This window comes from Oryza brachyantha, chromosome 11, assembly GCF_000231095.2.
Source record: "Oryza brachyantha chromosome 11, ObraRS2, whole genome shotgun sequence".
Lineage (NCBI taxonomy): Eukaryota > Viridiplantae > Streptophyta > Magnoliopsida > Poales > Poaceae > Oryza > Oryza brachyantha.
Window position 1 is genome coordinate 233,074 of NC_023173.2, and position 18,414 is coordinate 251,487.

The 18,414-nt window shown below is 41.3% G+C and overlaps 3 protein-coding genes across 3 annotated transcripts; 2 read left to right on the plus strand and 1 right to left on the minus strand.

The window, feature by feature from the left end:
• Nucleotides 1–52: 52 nt before the first annotated feature.
• Nucleotides 53–4,307, plus strand: LOC102720936 (protein trichome birefringence-like 28). Its single transcript, XM_040528984.1, has 4 exons — nucleotides 53–606; nucleotides 692–1,063; nucleotides 1,184–1,339; nucleotides 3,756–4,307. The coding sequence occupies exons 1-4, from the start codon at nucleotides 104–106 to the stop codon at nucleotides 4,132–4,134; spliced, it is 1,410 nt and encodes a 469-aa protein (XP_040384918.1). The 5' UTR covers nucleotides 53–103; the 3' UTR covers nucleotides 4,135–4,307.
• A 2,590-nt stretch (nucleotides 4,308–6,897) lies between these two features.
• LOC102707624 (clathrin heavy chain 1-like) lies at nucleotides 6,898–17,165 on the plus strand. Its single transcript, XM_040529015.1, has 30 exons — nucleotides 6,898–7,105; nucleotides 7,226–7,430; nucleotides 8,354–8,442; nucleotides 8,542–8,620; nucleotides 8,724–8,851; nucleotides 9,125–9,223; nucleotides 9,308–9,416; nucleotides 9,666–9,745; nucleotides 9,833–10,060; nucleotides 10,138–10,203; nucleotides 10,343–10,459; nucleotides 10,902–11,099; nucleotides 11,222–11,338; nucleotides 11,433–11,492; nucleotides 11,601–11,687; nucleotides 11,791–11,874; nucleotides 11,958–12,092; nucleotides 12,168–12,230; nucleotides 12,307–12,411; nucleotides 12,505–12,617; nucleotides 12,701–12,953; nucleotides 13,042–13,178; nucleotides 13,289–13,567; nucleotides 13,678–14,680; nucleotides 14,768–15,253; nucleotides 15,365–15,535; nucleotides 15,622–15,807; nucleotides 16,177–16,299; nucleotides 16,378–16,488; nucleotides 16,571–17,165. Exons 1-30 carry the CDS (start codon nucleotides 7,061–7,063, stop codon nucleotides 16,739–16,741), a joined length of 5,127 nt encoding a protein of 1,708 aa, XP_040384949.1. The 5' UTR covers nucleotides 6,898–7,060; the 3' UTR covers nucleotides 16,742–17,165.
• A 643-nt stretch (nucleotides 17,166–17,808) lies between these two features.
• On the minus strand, nucleotides 17,809–18,330 carry LOC102716739 (probable calcium-binding protein CML25/26). Its single transcript, XM_006663644.3, has one exon. The coding sequence runs from the start codon at nucleotides 18,319–18,321 to the stop codon at nucleotides 17,878–17,880; it is 444 nt and encodes a 147-aa protein (XP_006663707.1). The 5' UTR covers nucleotides 18,322–18,330; the 3' UTR covers nucleotides 17,809–17,877.
• Nucleotides 18,331–18,414: the final 84 nt, after the last annotated feature.

The following is an 18,414-nucleotide window of genomic DNA, read 5'->3' on the forward strand; positions in this document are numbered from 1 at the left end:
GACAGCCGACGGACGAACACCTTTCCTCCCTCCTCTTCAAATACTACTCGTCTCGTGGGAGTACCTGGACAGAGGAATCCCAACCAACAAGGAAGGCGTCGCCATGTCCAACTCAGACCAATCGCCCCCTTCCTCTTCCTCTTCCTCTTCCACCACCTCGCCTCCTCCCCCACCGCCCCCCGCCTCCTCCTTAGCCAAGCCGCCCCGCCAGCTCCCGCTCGGCCTCGACTCCCTCGCCTCCTCCGCGCGCTCCCTCCTCACCGCGCCGCGCCGCTCCCCGGTCACCACCCTCGTCGCCGCCTTCTTCCTCCTCGCCCTCTTCATGTATGGCGAGGATGTCCGCACCCTCGCCGAGCTCTCCATCGACGACTACCTCTACCCCGATGCCGAATTCTACAACGTCTCCGGCTTGCCCCCGCTCCTCCTCCCCCCGCCCACCTGCGAGCTCTCCCGCGGTCACTGGGTCTTCGACAACACCTCCGTCCCAGCCTACAGGGAGAAGGAATGCACCTTCCTCACCAAGCAGGTCACCTGCCTCGCCAATGGCCGCCCCGACGACTTATGGCAGTACTGGCGATGGCAGCCCAACAACTGCTCGCTCCCCGTGTAAGCAATTCGTTCGTCACCTTCCAGATCTGCATCGCTCGCTCGTTCGTTCTTGGTTGACTCTGAGCATTGCATATGGATGCAGGTTCGACGCGCGGCGGTTCATGGAGGCGATGCGGGGGAAGCGGCTGATGTTCGTGGGGGACTCGCTGAACAGGAACCAGTGGGAGTCGCTGGTGTGCCTGGTGCAGCCCATCCTTTCCGAGGGGAGGAAGAAGATCGTCAAGCGCGGCTCCTTCAGAATCTTCTACGCCAAGGAGTACCGCGCCACGCTCGAGTTCTACTGGGCGCCCTTCCTCGTCGAGTCCAACTCCGACAACCCCAATTTCCACAGCATCGACACCCGGATCATCCGCCCCGACCGGATCGAGGCCCACGCCAAGAACTGGAAGGGCGTCGATTACCTCATCTTCAACACCTACATCTGGTGGATGAACACCGCCGACATGAAAGTCAGGTCTCTCTCCTCCATCTGCCCACCAAATTCACGCATTGCTCTCACCTACTAGTTCAGCTGATTTTTACTCAAGCTGGAGTTTTTTTTTATGTTAAAATTTCTTCCTTTATTGTTTTGCAGGAGGCCAGATTCAAGGGATTGGTCGGAGCACGATGAGGTGCCAAGGATCGAGGTATATGGCCGGGTGTTCAAGACTTGGTCGGACTGGCTGGAACAGAATGTTGATCCCGCCAAGACTTCTGTGTTCTTCATGACAATTTCTCCTCTTCACAACAGGTCCGCATATCTTGATTTCTCTCTCTTTTTCTAATCTCCATGGTTCAAAAGCAATGGCGGTTCCTTATGAACATCAATTAGTTTGGTAACCCACTGAATCTTTAATGTTGTGGACCACTGTCGGTTCTCAATAGGACACCCTACCTAGCCCTGATAAAGTGGTTTGTTTGTTGAGTCCAAATTACGTTCTAGAGAACAAGCTTCCTCTTGTTCCAGCCTGCAGGGCACGATGTCATTTTCCACCAGAAAACGAGCTCAGTTGGACTCGTTTGTTAGGTTTGCCCGTGATACACTAGGAACAAACTGGCCTAACTTTCTGGGTTTTATAGTCAAACTTGTCGAATCCTTCATTTCCCATAGTTCACTATGGAGTAGTAAGTAGATCTTGGAATGATCCAACCTGGATGTGCATCAGGATGACAGAAAGTATGATATTGTGCTCTTGCTAGTTAGTACTATTGAAAATTAGATGTTCTACAATGCTAGTAGAACCAATCTACACCGTTTATTTTTTTTCTAATTCAATGGATCAGATCTATTTATACTACCATATCAACTACTGGTAGTAGAATATTTTTTCCTATTGATAGTAGATCTCTAAACTAACGGTTGAGATTCTTCTACCGACAATAACACTAGTACTATAATACTTCCAGTAGAAAGTACTATAGCCAAGGCCATAAAACATACCAATGTCTGAATCAGAATGAGTCGTGCTGTGAACTTACTGGATTAACATACTCCGTTCGTCACCTTTTTCATATACCATATTATTTCCAAATCTTAAAGAACAAGCAAACTAATTCTGAGTACTTCCGTTTGGAACCAGTGACCCACAAATATTATTTCTGGTGCTGTGTGATTCTCAAAGTCTCTCTCTCTCTCTCTCTCTCTCTCTCCTGGATTGTTACTTGTGAACCACAAGGTGCCACATCATTCCATCACAACATGCACAGGCCCCATGTGAAACAGCTCTTCTTTTGTTGTTGTACCAGATGTTCCTTTCCTTCCTATATATATGAGCCAGGTCCACCAGGAAATTTGTTGGTCTCTTATGGTATATAGTTGCCTCACATAGATATATAGCCTGGCAGTGAACCCTTTGGTGATTCATTTAGTGAGTTTTCACTGTCTCTTTAAACAAAAATACTCCTGTTCTTGTGGGTGTGGACAAGCAGTTTAAATTTCAAATGGAACATCTGGGACAGGTATAATATAGCCTAGAGGCTGTTTTCTCGGAATTGCATATACTATTGAATCTGGCCCATTTTGACAAGACAGTAATGTTTGAAAATGTTATGCACCCCATGAAACTGTTCAGCAATCTCACACAGCAAACTGCAATGGTGTGGATAACTAACATACCCACATATACAAACATACAAATCGACAACTCGCACTATAAAAAAAAATCAGTATTGGCTTTTGCTTGAAATAGAAGTTTCTACTGTTGACCTTTTTTTGGGGAAAAAAAAGGTTTCTACTATTAAGAATAATGACCTGCAAGGCTAATAATGCATTGTAAAAATGGGCCTTTTCTGCTTCTGAAATAAGTCTTTGTTTGACACATGTATTGGGTATTTATCATGACATTTTTGGAAAGTTGAGTTTGTGTTCTTTCCAATTAGGTTGGTAGTTGGCACATGGCAAACAATTTGGGGGAGTGCATACTTCCAACAAAACCCTGATGCTTTTACTAGGAGAATTTACAAAAAAAAAGAGAGATTAATTCATGTCAATATTTCCTGGACAAGGCAGAAAAAGTTGTTGTAGTAGTAGATTCTATGTAAAACTGTAATTCAGTAAAACACATGGAACTCTCATATATGCTCTTTGATGTTAAAATATGATGTCTGTAGTAGTAGTAAGATCAGTACTGGTGGCCATTGGTTCAACATTGATGTTGTCACCACCTTCTGTGAATTTAATATGGACATGCTCTGCAGTGACCGTCATAGTCACACTCTGTTCAGATCCACTACTAAGACATTTTAAGACCACCTTGTTGTTGAAGTTAGTGTCGGTGGCAAACGATAGTAATTTTTCATCTCTATCTGATATTTTGACCCCACATCCTTTCAAGCATGAGAGAAACCAGACATCATTTGGTGCTCTAGGCTTTGATTTTATTCCACATCATTTATACAGCTATATATTTGCAAATGATTTGACCATAATTGCTTGTAAACTATGTTGCTAATGTTGGGGCATTTACATTTTGATTCATGTGCCAGTTGAAATGAAGGACATATATTTTGTCAGCAAAGAACAAAGCTTTGTTTATCTTTGCATTGAACTAATCATATATGCTCTGGGATTGTGATTTATGGGTTAACATGATTGGTAGTTTGGTACATGTATTTCTTGATGCTTTTCTGAAACATTCATTCCCCTCTTGGTGATATCTTGAAAACAGCCCAGAGATGTGGGGGAATCCAAATGGGGTCAGATGCGTCAAGGAGACACTTCCAGTTCTCAACTACACCGAGCCGTTAGATCTCAACCACGACATGCGGATGTATGACCTGGTAGCAAATGTTGCTAAAAACATGAAGAGAGTTCCAGTGACACTGATCGACATCACGAGGATGTCAGATTACAGGAAGGACGCCCACACTGGGTTGTATACCTTCCGGCAGGGTAAACTGTTGACGCCAAAGCAGAAGGCGGAACCAAAGAAGTATTCCGACTGCATCCATTGGTGCCTTCCTGGGGTACCAGACGTCTGGAACCAGATACTCTACACCAGGATCCTCTCCAAATCATCGCCACATCCCTCTCTCCCTCCTCAATGAGAAGCAGGGGTATGATTTTTTTTGCCCCGCCATATATATAGGAAATGTACCATTACTATCCAATTTTGTTGCTAGTCTGATGAAAATCAAGGTAGAGAGAAAAAGGATGGAGTGGACTGTTTACTGGTGGCATTTAAAATGTTCAATTGAATTGTAAATTACTTTTGAGGTAACCAATTGAGCAAACAGCACTGTTGTAGACAGTTGTACTCTGGACTCTAAAATTAGCTGCCAAGACATACATACATATACAGGGGGCGCAGTGATTAATCTGAAATCATATTGTTATCTACTTGTGTTGTTGCTGATATTTTTGGTCCTTGAATATTTTTGGGCCATATGAATGTATACAGCTCACTTTTTTTGTTACCCGTATTAATCATTTTGTCGTCACCCGTATTAATCATTTTGTCGTCGGTCCAACAGAAAATCCTGAGAACAGTATAGAGACATGTCCTACCTCTGTAAGGACTGAGAAACAAAATTTCTGTGATCTAGCGTTTGTTTATTTCATTTCATAGGATTTCATGTGACTTCCACGGTTCAGATCAATGACTTCTCAGAACTGTCTGTCTTATTTATCCAAATGAATTTATTTAATTATAACCAGATGATAACATTTCTTTCTTTGGGGTCAGCTAGTGGTTAATTTACTATAACACATGTACTCATTATTCCCTATATTCCAGATTAATTATGATCCAGATGCATCTTAATTTATCTAGCTATATGTGGTTCCTCATAGCATGCATGCATCTCTTTCCAGATCATACCTTGCGTCACATGGGCTTCTTTCAAACAGCTCAGCATCTTCTACACGAGATCTAAGTGCAGTGCTGCTGCTAAGTAGCAGTAGTAGTAGTACATTAGTGCTAAGTGTTAACCAAGAAGAAGAGTCCAACCGATATGTTAGGTCCACGATCAAGTCTATACAATCGAATTCTAGCCAAGTTTCGTCCGATTTAAGTATTTTTTGCAGTAGAATACCCTTGAATGTTGATTTTTTTTTCCAAATTGGGACCCTAATGGTAGATGTAGTTACACATTATGGTAGATGTAGTTACACATTAGAACGTACCATGTATAACATAGTAATTAATTAGTCACAACATTTGTATGGGAACAACATAAACCCAAGTAATCTTTTTAATATGAAAGATAAACAATTAATAAGTGGCCAATGGCCATGGTGAAAAAATACATCTCATGTATTAAATGAGTTATTCAACTTTTATTTATCTATTGCATTGATTTCACTTGCCAATTGCCATATTAATGCAAATGAAATTTGTGTGAAGTGCATACAAAACACAAATTAACATTCCCAATTTTTTTTATGTTTGTCGCTAATATATTTCTCTCCGTACAAGACTTGATAGGTGGAAATAATACCATAGTAAAATTAGGACATGTTTAATTAGTTGGCAACTAACTTTGCCCAGACCTAAGCTTAGTCACATAAGGCATAATGCCATAGTGAATAGTTTTGATTTCTCCACAACTCTAACTTGCCTAATTCTTAATCGGTTGGTCTATATGTCATTCATTTTACTTTCTTATGTAACTTTGCCCAATATTAATTTATTATTTTATTTACCACAAAGTATGGCGAAACTGAATTTAGTTAAGTTAGTCAAGAATATGTGACAATGTTAACTTTTAACCAAACAAACCCTTAGAAATGCAACAATAATGTTAATGGAACTGCATACATAACTATTTTCTTTATCAAGTGATATGTCCAAATCTACTATGCAGCTAAGAGAGTAATTACATTTTATCGAGCAACACTTATGACAACATTGTTTTTGAATTTTGACGCTCTTATATGCCTATGTTCTTGAAACTCCGTTGATCTATCATGATCATTGATTTTCATAATCATATTAAGGTGGTGACAATTTGATGTGATTAATTCGGACCCCACTCAGTGTAGTTACTATGTTAAAGAGGTCAACTTAAGAAGTCACATATATTTTAACACCCATAGATGATATTCCAATGGTTTAGATTGTTACATTACCTGTGCAGAACACACGAGTCTGTTTTTTGTTTTTAGACTGTCAGATTTATCAAGAGTAAAGTACATGGCCCAGTCCTTAAACTTGTGGTGCAGTACCACTTAGGTCCATAAACTTAAAAAATGCATGTTTAGCTCTATAAACTCGTTTTAATGTCTAAAATCATAGACCTGGATGGTACATTAAAACAAGTTCATAGATCTGGATGGTACATTAAAACAAGTTCATGGAGCTAAACATACATTTTCTAAGTTTATAGACCTAAGTGGTACCGCGCCACAAGTTTAAGAACCGACCATATACTTTACTCATTTATCAAAACTTAGTGAGACATCCTGCACATTACAATTTTGCAATTCAACTAGACATATGATGCAACAGTGATGTACATGATGCCATCTAGTTAGCTTGTCATCTTTATGTTAGCAAGAATGTGTTTGTGTTGAATGAAAACAAATATTATGTAGAGTCATGAACGATGTGATTTTAAATAATAATATTTTAAATAATTTCTTTAAATTTATAATAGTTAATTTACTCCTTTGTATCATAAAATAGTTATCACAAATCATTCCGCTATTCAGCGATTATCCACTGCTATATGAATATAGGGACACACGTGACATAAATGTGGAGCGTAGGTGCTTTGTGAATAAGAAGGAAAATAAGTGGAAGGTGGAGGGGTAATAAGGAAAAGGGCAGGCAGAGTGAGTTGAGGTTGAGGCAAAGGCAGCAGCAAGACACCCACTAAAATCGGGCAGGAGGAGGAACCAACGCCTTCTTCTTCAGATCAGATCTCTCTCTCTCTCTCTCTCGCGACCGACCCATCCACCCGGTCGCCGCCGCCGCCGTCTCCCTCCCTTCCCTTCCCTTTGGATCTCACGCCGTTGCCGTCATCGGTCGCGATGGCGGCGGCCAACGCCCCCATCGCCATGCGCGAGGCCCTCACGGTACGTACCATCATCTCTCTTCCTCTTCTTCTTACCACACGAGATCCCTAACACAAACGAAGAAGAGAGAGAGGGAGGACCTAAACTAAACTAAGCAATGATGGATCTCTTGGGTTGCAGCTGAGCAGCCTGGGGATCGCGCCCCAGTTCGTCACCTTCACCCACGTCACCATGGAGTCCGACAAGTACATCTGCGTCCGCGAGACCTCGCCGCAGAACAGCGTCGTCATCATCGACATGGCCATGCCCAACCAGCCCCTCCGCAGGCCCATCACCGCCGACTCCGCCCTCATGAACCCCAACACCCGCATCCTCGCCCTCAAAGGTATCACTCAGATCTACCACCTGCGATCTACTCTTCTCTTTTTACTACTATGCCACCACTACTTGCTTAATTCAACTTTACATTGGGATCTCACTTTCTTTTTTCCGATCCTACCATACCTGCAAACTTAGTGCTCAATTTGTCACAGATGCCTATGCTAATAGTTCTGCACACATGTATAATTTCCAGTAATCACATTCTTAAGGACGAGCAAATTAGTTTTGTGATCTGCTATCTGAAAATTAACAATTCATTTCAATCGACAGTGCATTTTTTTTTTACAACTTCAACAATACTTGCTCTGTGCTAAACCAGCATCACACTATGTAATCGTGTATAGGAGTAGCTAGTTACTGTTTGTCAGTGAGATCAGAGTTTCCATGCCCTTGCTAGTGGCTAGGATTCTACTACCATTTCTATTGTTGCTGATATTTGCTAACCATAGCCACAACGTGGTCTCTCATAAGGCTGTAAGTTAAGCTTAGTTTGAACCTTGTGTTGGGCTTAGATGGAAAATCTCTTATATGCAGGCTCATTCTATGCTGTTCTTCCCATCAAATTTATGACTTGCAGATCATCTGGTCCTGCAGTTGATGTTTGTAATATATGGCCTGTCCAGGCAGTTGTTCACTCATTATAGTGTTTAATGCCATTGTGATGATTTGGTCACAATACGTGATTTTGCATGTCGACTGTTAGGTTGCTTCAAACTGGATACATAACCAGCAAGAAACTATTATAATTCTACAATCACTAGAGTTTGTCTGACGTTCACCATTTAACTAGTTTATACATTGACAGCATGGTGTCTGGCTAGCTTAATAGTTGATTATGTAGAAGTATATTGAAGTACAGAATGATGTATTGTTACTTTTTCAACTTTACCAGTTTAACCTTTTCTTTTATGTTGCTGGACTTTGCAGCTCAAATACCTGGAACAACACAGGACCACCTGCAAATCTTCAATATTGAGGCTAAAACAAAAATTAAGTCCCACCAGATGCCTGAGCAGGTAAAAGTTTCAAAGCTTTGCCAAAGTATGTGGGAGCATTTTTGTTTAAGTGGTATCCTATAATCTTACTTGACATATTTTTTCTATTTACAATCACAGGTTGTGTTTTGGAAATGGATCACCCCAAAGTTGTTGGGTTTGGTAACACAAACATCAGTCTATCATTGGTCGATTGAGGGTACTGTTCTGAACTTTTGTCCAATTATTATTTCCTGCTTTGCACTATTTGGATCATATCCATAAAAATCAATCAATTGTTTCATGTATTTGTTGTAATACAGGAGATTCTGAACCAACCAAGATGTTCGATAGGACAGCTAATTTGGCCAACAATCAGATTATCAACTATCGATGTGACCCATCTGAGAAGTGGCTTGTGCTTATTGGAATCGCACCTGGTGCTCCAGAGGTATGCTTGTTACTAAGTGCCACTATAACAGGCTGCAATGGTGTTTTTATAATTCAACATGGTGTACATATGAAAATCCATTGTGCTTCCCTTCTAATGCTTATTCTGCGCCTTTGTGGTTCTGGGCATTGTGTAAAAGAGTACACATGCATTTCCGCAAAGTTGTAAGAAATATGCTACACCAAACTACCAGAGCAGTTCTTAAAAGTTTATTATGTGATGCTTTGTTTTGTGCCAACCTAACATTGACATGCTATCCTTTTCACCTATCAGAGGCCGCAACTGGTGAAAGGAAATATGCAACTTTTTTCCGTGGAGCAGCAGCGCAGTCAAGCGCTTGAAGCCCATGCAGCATCCTTTGCAACATTTAAGGTACTGTCCAGTTATATTTGTGCTGGATATATTTTTTTGTTGTTCTAGCATTTGCCAATTTCTCCTCTTTTTTACCCTGCACAGGTTGTGGGCAATGAGAATCCTTCAACTCTCATCTGCTTTGCCTCAAAGACAACTAATGCTGGGCAAATCACTTCTAAGTTGCATGTTATTGAATTGGGTGCCCAACCAGGTTTGTGTTTGGAAGTTTCAAGATTTGTTTTTGTTGTTTCTATATTCAAGTTTCTAGCAACGTAAACTTGAAATAAACAGAACGCCTTTTATCAAAAATACATATTCTATTTAGTGTACCCAGTGCTCTTCTGCAAATTAGCAGAATATATATTCCACCCTATTTCTCTCCTTGTATGCCATTAGCAGCGAATATATATTCGTAGATAATTCATTCCTCTGTTCACTCCTTGTCAATAATTTATTTCAGGGAAACCAGGGTTTTCCAAGAAGCAAGCTGATCTCTTCTTCCCCCCAGATTTTCAGGATGATTTTCCTGTAGCCATGCAGGTGAATGTCTTGCACTCCAAAGGAAGTATACCCTGTTAGATATCACACATTGATCTAATTTTTATTTTTATCTTTTGTCGAGTACAGATATCTCAGAAGTATGGCCTTATCTATGTAATTACAAAGCTTGGCCTTTTGTTTGTATATGACTTGGAAACAGCTGCAGCAGTCTATAGAAATAGAATTAGCCCAGATCCTATATTCTTGACAGCAGAGTCTTCTACAACTGGTGGCTTTTATGCCATCAATAGGAGAGGACAGGTTTTACATGCCACAGTTAATGATGCAACCATCGTGCCTTTTGTCAGCAGTCAAGTATGATTTCCTGCTCTTAAATTAATTGGTTTATGCGTATACTATTATGCTTTCTTAGCACATTTTGTTTCATGCAGTTAAATAACCTTGAGTTAGCTGTAAATCTAGCCAAAAGAGCTAATCTTCCTGGGGCAGAGAACCTAGTAAGTTCCATTACCTCTATGCTTCTGTGGATAGTGTTGGTACAATTGCAATTTACTTGCTTGTTACCTATGCTTGTATTATCATTGGCATATATTTTCCTGCAAGATTTGATAGTGAGTTTAATATTTTGTTTTGCAGGTTGTGCAAAGGTTTCAGGAACTGTTTGCGCAAACGAAATACAAGGAAGCAGCTGAGTTGGCTGCAGAATCTCCCCAAGGTCTTCTTCGAACTCCTGAGACTGTTGCAAAATTTCAGGTGCATTTCCGCTCTTGATTACAGAGCTATCAATACTTATTTACCTCCTTTTTACAGCTATTTTTCACATTACGTATAGTTCGAGCTATTATGTGAATTGCTGGATTATGCAGCATTTTACCATGCAGGCACTAGAGTACAGATTCTTCTGACTCTTATAATAACAGTTTCAGCAATTTGACTACTGTGCTGATTTATTGATGAAATCATTGGTTTTGTAAATAAAAAACATGTTCCTTTTATTTTACTGCATAATGGAAACACCTATTAACTACTTACTATTACTTTCCAGAGGTTTAATTGTGTAAATGCTAAAATTATAGCAAACATATTACCATTATTATTTTCATTTACTTTCTTTTTGTTGGGGCTATACAACTAATCTTATGTATAGGCTCTTATGCTTGACTTAATGTTTTTTTTCCCTATGCCTTAAATGCAGAGTGTTCCTGTTCAAGCTGGGCAAACACCTCCGCTCTTGCAGTACTTTGGCACATTGCTAACTCGGGGGAAGCTCAATGCTTACGAGTCTCTTGAGCTATCTCGACTTGTTGTCAATCAGAACAAAAAGAATCTTTTGGAAAACTGGTTGGCTGAAGACAAGCTGGAGTGTAGCGAAGAACTAGGAGATCTTGTCAAGGTGAAATTGGTGTCATACTGTTGACTGCAAATATCCATTATGCCTTTATCGTTTTTCTTGCACTTTGTCCTGTTTGATTCCAAGGATTGTGCATTAACCGGTACCTGTACTCTTTGGTGTAGACTGTGGACAATGATCTTGCTCTGAAAATATTCATAAAGGCTAGGGCAACCCCTAAAGTAGTTGCTGCTTTTGCTGAAAGAAGGGAATTTGACAAGATCCTTATATATTCAAAGCAGGTATATTTCTTCAGTGTTGATGAATTATCATTTTCAGCTGTTAAGAGTTCTGCTTTGATGTATACTGGTGTCCTAATACATTTTCTGTTTCCAGGTTGGATACACCCCTGATTACCTCTTCCTCCTCCAGACCATTTTACGTACAGATCCACAGGTAATGATATTGGTTAAGCTAAATAGCACCATGATGTATACTTGGTTGTGGTAATGTCTGATTTGCGTGTTTGCAAAATCAATTTCATACTGCATATCCTTTTACCAGGGAGCTGTCAACTTTGCGCTCATGATGTCACAAATGGAGGGGGGCTGTCCAGTTGATTACAATACTATAACTGATCTCTTCCTTCAGGTATCCTTTTTTTTCCATTTCAGTGCATAGTGAGTTTGTAATGTTCCTTTGCTTTTTACCATGAAATTCAGTTGTCTTGCCTTACATGTCCTTTTGTTAACAGAGGAACATGATACGTGAGGCAACGGCTTTCCTGCTTGATGTTTTAAAGCCAAACTTGCCGGAACATGCTTTTCTTCAAACTAAGGTTTGCAGTTTCTTCCTGATAGGTTTACCCTTTGACCTTTACATGTTGTGTTATTCAGTAGCTTCTGTTTAAATTCATCGCAGGTTTTGGAGATCAACTTGGTGACTTACCCAAATGTTGCTGATGCCATCCTTGCTAATGGTATGTTCAGTCATTATGATCGCCCACGTGTTGCTCAGCTTTGTGAAAAGGCTGGCTTGTACTTGCGAGCTCTCCAGGTCAGTACCCTTCCATTGTTTTTGTTGCCTATTTTCTTTGCCTATCGGTTTAATTAACATTATACTGTGGTGCAGCATTACACAGAATTACCAGATATAAAGCGTGTCATGGTGAATACCCATGCCATTGAGCCACAGGTTTGTTCTCTGAAGTTGTGCTTTGTTGTCTGTCTACTACTGGTTGGGTTGGTCCATTAACACCATCATTGAACAGGCACTTGTCGAGTTCTTTGGCACCCTTTCAAGAGAATGGGCATTGGAGTGCATGAAGGACCTTCTGCTGGTCAATCTAAGAGGAAATCTTCAAATTGTTGTACAGGTACTGGCTGTGTTTAGTTTTAACCTTCTTTCTTTTGGGCATTTCTTTCATTGTTGGTACTGATAATTACCGTAACATTTGTTGCATCTGCAGGCTGCCAAAGAATACTCTGAGCAGCTAGGGGTTGACGCTTGCATAAAACTGTTTGAGCAATTCAAATCTTACGAGGGCCTTTACTTTTTCTTGGGAGCTTATTTGAGTTCCAGGTAGTTACTCCTGATGTTGATTTATTTGAACTAACTTTATTCTTAAGATAGCACACCTTAATATCATTGTTTACATTCAACAGTGAGGATCCAGATATTCATTTCAAATACATAGAAGCAGCTGCTAGGACTGGACAGATCAAAGAAGTTGAACGTGTAACCAGAGAGTCCAACTTTTATGATGCGGAAAAGACAAAGAACTTTTTGATGGAAGCAAAGCTGCCTGATGCCCGCCCGCTGATTAATGTCTGCGATCGCTTTGGATTTGTTCCAGATTTGACCCACTATCTATATACAAATAATATGCTTCGGTACATTGAAGGATATGTACAGAAAGTATGTAACTCTTGAAATTCAGTGTTATGTGAGTATCACCATTCTCATGGGATATTTAAATGATTATTTCCTATATACTATTTTGTAGGTGAACCCTGGAAACGCTCCGTTAGTTGTTGGACAACTACTTGATGATGAGTGCCCAGAAGATTTCATTAAGGGTTTGATTCTGTCTGTCCGTTCTCTCCTTCCTGTTGAGCCACTTGTTGATGAATGCGAGAAGAGGTCTGATTCTTTCTCTTATCATATATTCCCCAGTCAGCTTAGGGACATGTACACACATAAACATGCTTTTCCCTCCCTTCTGCTGACCTCATCTTTTATATTTTATTCAGGAACCGCCTACGGCTGCTGACACAATTTCTGGAGCACTTGGTGAGCGAGGGTAGCCAAGATGTCCATGTGCACAATGCCCTTGGAAAAATCATCATTGACAGCAACAACAATCCTGAGCACTTCCTTACGACCAATCCATTTTACGACTCCCGTGTAGTTGGTAAATACTGTGAAAAGCGGGATCCTACCCTTGCTGTTGTTGCTTACAGACGTGGACAGTGCGATGATGAACTTATTAATGTCACCAATAAAAACTCACTGTTCAAGTTGCAAGCTCGGTATGCGAATTGTTTTTATCTTCATATCTTTTAATTTTATTTGTCCTGAATCTTTAAATTGCATTATTGGTGATTGCTTACATATGAAATAAATTGATTTGAACTACCAGGTATGTGGTTGAAAGAATGGATGGTGATCTGTGGGATAAAGTTCTACAGCCTGAAAATGAATATAGAAGGCAACTCATTGACCAAGTGGTTTCTACGGCATTGCCTGAAAGCAAGAGCCCTGAGCAAGTGTCTGCTGCCGTTAAGGCTTTCATGACAGCTGACCTCCCTCACGAACTAATTGAGCTTCTTGAAAAGATTGTCCTACAGAATTCTGCATTCAGTGGAAACTTCAATCTGCAGAACCTGCTCATCTTGACAGCCATCAAGGCTGACCCATCCAGGGTCATGGACTATGTCAACAGGCTGGACAACTTTGATGGGCCTGCTGTTGGAGAAGTAGCTGTTGAAGCACAACTGTTTGAGGAGGCATTTGCCATCTTCAAGAAGTTTAACTTAAATGTGCAGGCTGTCAATGTTCTCTTGGATAATATCCGAAGCATAGAAAGAGCTGAAGAGTTTGCATTCCGTGTTGAAGAAGATGCTGTTTGGACCCAGGTTGCCAAGGCCCAGTTGCGTGAAGGTTTGGTTAGTGAAGCAATTGAGTCCTTCATTCGTGCAGATGATGCAACACATTTCCTTGACGTCATCCGTGCTGCCGAGGAAGCTAATGTATATGATGATTTAGTTAAGTACTTGCTTATGGTAAGGCAGAAGGCAAGGGAGCCCAAAGTTGATGGAGAACTTATCTTTGCATATGCTAAGACTGATAGGCTCAGTGATATTGAAGAATTCATTCTTATGCCAAATGTTGCCAATCTTCAAAATGTTGGTGATCGGCTGTATGATGAAGAACTATATGAAGCAGCAAAGATCATCTATGCCTTCATCTCAAACTGGGCAAAGCTGGCTGTCACCCTTGTTAAGCTGAAGCAGTTCCAAGGTGCTGTGGATGCTGCACGCAAGGCTAACAGTGCTAAAACATGGAAGGAAGTCTGCTTTGCTTGTGTTGATGCTGAGGAGTTCCGTCTAGCACAAATATGTGGTCTCAATATTATTGTTCAGGTATATTTACTGGAAGATTGTTAGAGCTAAAACATATTTCATTACAACTCTTTTCTTATCTAGTTTTTTCTGATGCCCTTTTTATAGGTTGATGACTTGGAGGAAGTAAGTGAATACTACCAGAACAGAGGATGTTTCAATGAACTTATTTCTCTCATGGAAAGTGGACTAGGACTGGAACGTGCACACATGGGCATCTTCACAGAATTGGGAGTCCTCTATGCTAGATATCGCCCTGAGAAGCTCATGGAACACATCAAACTTTTCTCTACCCGTCTCAACATCCCTAAGCTTATCCGTGCTTGTGATGAACAGCAACATTGGAAAGAGCTTACCTACCTATACATTCAGTATGATGAATTTGACAATGCTGCCACCACTATTATGAACCATTCTCCAGATGCATGGGATCATATGCAATTTAAGGATGTTGCTGTTAAAGTTGCAAATGTTGAGCTATACTACAAGGCAGTACACTTCTATTTGCAAGAGCATCCTGATCTCATCAATGACCTTCTCAATGTGCTTGCGCTTCGTTTGGATCACACAAGAGTCGTGGACATTATGCGCAAGGTTTGTATCTTGATTTTAAAACTTCTAGTCCCTATGGCAGGGCTTTCTATTGATCTATAAAGCTTCCATTCCATAATAAAATATCAAACTGTTATATTGTTCTTTGTACAGGCTGGTCAGTTGCATCTTGTGAAACCATACATGGTTGCAGTTCAGAGCAACAATGTCTCTGCTGTGAATGAAGCTTTGAATGAGCTTTATGTTGAAGAGGAGGATTATGAGAGACTCCGTGAATCGGTTGATCTGCATGATAGCTTTGATCAGATAGGTCTTGCCCAGAAGGTAAAACCAGTAGATGAATGTACCGTGTATCATTAGGTTATTTCTTTTTTTTCCTGAATAACCATTGACTGGAATGCCTTGTTCAGCTTGAGAAGCATGAATTGCTTGAGATGAGGAGGATTGCTGCCTACATTTACAAGAAGGCTAGCAGATGGAAGCAGTCTATTGCCCTATCAAAGAAAGACAACATGTACAAGGATTGCATGGAAACATGCTCACAATCTGGTGACCGTGAGCTGTCAGAAGACTTGCTTGTGTATTTCATTGAGCAGGTTTGATTAAGATCCATTCTTTCTATTTTGTTTGTGAATCGAATATTTTGTATGCAGCATGCTGCATGAATCTGTGATTTCCATCTTTTCTAGATATGTGCAAGTCATGCTTTTCTATTGCTGGTTTTAGTGGCATAGTTTCCTATTCTAAGATTTCTAAGAATTAGCTGTGTTGAGTGTGTGTGGCAATATGCATCCAGAAATCCAGTTTCTATAGGCAGCATGGCATCTAAAAATAGATAAGGAATATTCCAATTGCATGGAACACCAGCAACAGCAAGCTCACCCGATTTGTATTATTTAGGCAAAAGCATTAGTGATCTGTGTTGTGTTGCATTTTGATGAATAACATTTATATGTGTATTGCAGGGAAAGAAAGAGTGTTTTGCTTCTTGCCTATTTATTTGTTATGACCTGATTCGCGCGGATGTTGCTCTTGAGCTTGCATGGATGAACAACATGGTGGACTTTGCATTCCCCTATCTATTACAGGTATCTTTCATTTCATATGTTTGGTACTGTTCACTTCTGTACAGTTTGCCTTAACAGAAAATCTTGCTTCATGTGCAGTTCATTCGTGAGTACACAAACAAGGTTGATGAGCTAGTAAAGGACAGGATTGAGTCGCAGAATGAAGTAAAGGCTAAAGAGAAGGAAGAAAAGGAACTTGTTGCTCAGCAGGTAATCAATATAATTTGTTCTTTTGGTTATCATTCTGTTATTCTTTCGTAACCAGCATGACAAGCGGTATTCTTTGGCGCAGAACATGTACGCCCAACTGCTTCCTCTTGCCCTGCCTGCTCCACCTGGTATGGGCGTTCCTCCACCTCCAATGGGTGGAATGGGCATGCCTCCGATGGGCGGAATGGGGATGCCTCCGATGGGTCCTGGACCTATGCCAGCATACGGGATGCCACCGATGGGAAGCTACTGAGTTATCCACTTGTGAAGAGAGTTCGTTTAGATGATAAGCATTTCAATTTACACAGAAGTGATACTCGAGGCATCTTTCAAGCTGTAGATTTGTTATTGGTTGTTTCAACTGATTCTTTTGGTACCAGGACAATTTTGGCGAGTGAAATATCTAGCCAGGTCGAGTTAATTATATGTTATTACCATGGGATAGGATGAGGATGATGGTTAGGTTGAGCGGGAGCTACAAGGCCGGTACCATTATTTGTATAGGTTGTGTGATAAAAGCTTGTAGACATTTTGCATGTACACTTTGCCGTAGTCACCAGTGGTTGGCGTTGGCAGCCATAAACAGGAACACCATTATCTGTCTGTATGCTACTTGTTTACGGTCTCATGTCATGTCCAGCTGTTTGAATTTTGTACCTGGAATGTTTTTGTTGGACAACACGGAGTATTTGAATATTTTGCCCTTGCCATTGACTTGTGCATTATATTTATGGTATATGTATGAGCTTTTCTTATATATGGTAAATAAATGTGCAGTGCAGCCCCTGGTTAGTGTGGAGCTGCACGGTGCACAAGCTGGGGTTTCCAGGATTGCACTGTTGCAGTCTTCACCTGGAAATGAATGAGAAAGCAGGGTGTTGCATTTGTAGCTGCGAGGAAAGAAGATGAAAGTTCCATCGAAATTTACGAGGAAAGACTTTTAATTTGTTTGTTCTAGAATCAGGAAAAACAAAGGCTGCCCCCGTCTGAAAAAGCAACAAGTTGAAGAAGCTTCCGGGCGCCCATTCGTATTTGATATGTATTGTAGATATCAAGATTTGACATATGCTATATGATACGCGACTCGACTCGTAGTTAGCTTGTGCTATGATATAAACCGACAAGTTTGACTTGTATACGAATGGAAAACCTGCTTCAGGCCGGCTGGTTTCTTTGTTCATCAAGGTCGCATGTATGTGAACAGTATACTTGTAGTAGCGTGAATCAATCGATCGACCTCTGAAAATGTATTGAACGGAGGAATCTCTCATCACATATGGTCACGCAAATGAGAAACAATACTCCCATTTGGTAATCTTTACATGCGCACACAGTCAGTAAGTAGTGTTTAATTAATTGACAAAACAATGAAAGAAATAATGGAGCCTCCTAAGCCATGAGCATCATGACCCTGAACTCGTCGAAGGAGAGGACGCCGTCGCCGTCGAGGTCGAACCTGCAGATCATGGCCCTGCAGTCCTCCACCCTCAGCTGCTGATGCTGCGACCCCAGCCGCCTCAGCGTCCGTCGCAGGCTCGCCGGCGTGATCACCGTCGTCTCCTCTGCCGCGTACACGTCGAACGCCTCCCTCAGACACCTGATCCTCATCTCTTCTTCCTCCGGCTGGCCAAAAAGCCCCAGGAACTCGTCATGGTCCAACAGCCCATCGCCGTCGGTGTCTGCCATTGCGAGGATCGCCGCGGCCTCCTCCTCGGAAACGTCCTCGCCTAGCGCCGCCGCCATGCAGTCGCCCAGCTCGGCCGCCGACACCTTACCGTCGCCGTCCTTGTCGAAGGCCGAGAAGACGGACGAGGACGACGCTGTTGATGCCATGGCTGCCCAGACAACCCTTGGTCTGATCGATCGCTATGTATTATGGAGTATATATATATACAAGGCAATGAAGGAAGGCATGGTCCATGGATG

Coding starts and splice junctions, on each gene's coding strand:
- LOC102716739 (XM_006663644.3), bottom strand. CDS start 18,321: ATGGCATCAACAGCGTCGTCCTCGTCCGTCTTCTCGGCCTTCGACAAG.
- LOC102720936 (XM_040528984.1), top strand. CDS start 104: ATGTCCAACTCAGACCAATCGCCCCCTTCCTCTTCCTCTTCCTCTTCC. Junction 1,064..1,183: donor ACCGCCGACATGAAAGTCAG/GTCTCTCTCCTC, acceptor ATTGTTTTGCAG/GAGGCCAGATTCAAGGGATT. Junction 1,340..3,755: donor ATTTCTCCTCTTCACAACAG/GTCCGCATATCT, acceptor TCTTGAAAACAG/CCCAGAGATGTGGGGGAATC.
- LOC102707624 (XM_040529015.1), top strand. CDS start 7,061: ATGGCGGCGGCCAACGCCCCCATCGCCATGCGCGAGGCCCTCACG. Junction 8,852..9,124: donor TCGCACCTGGTGCTCCAGAG/GTATGCTTGTTA, acceptor TTCACCTATCAG/AGGCCGCAACTGGTGAAAGG. Junction 16,489..16,570: donor AGGAACTTGTTGCTCAGCAG/GTAATCAATATA, acceptor TCTTTGGCGCAG/AACATGTACGCCCAACTGCT.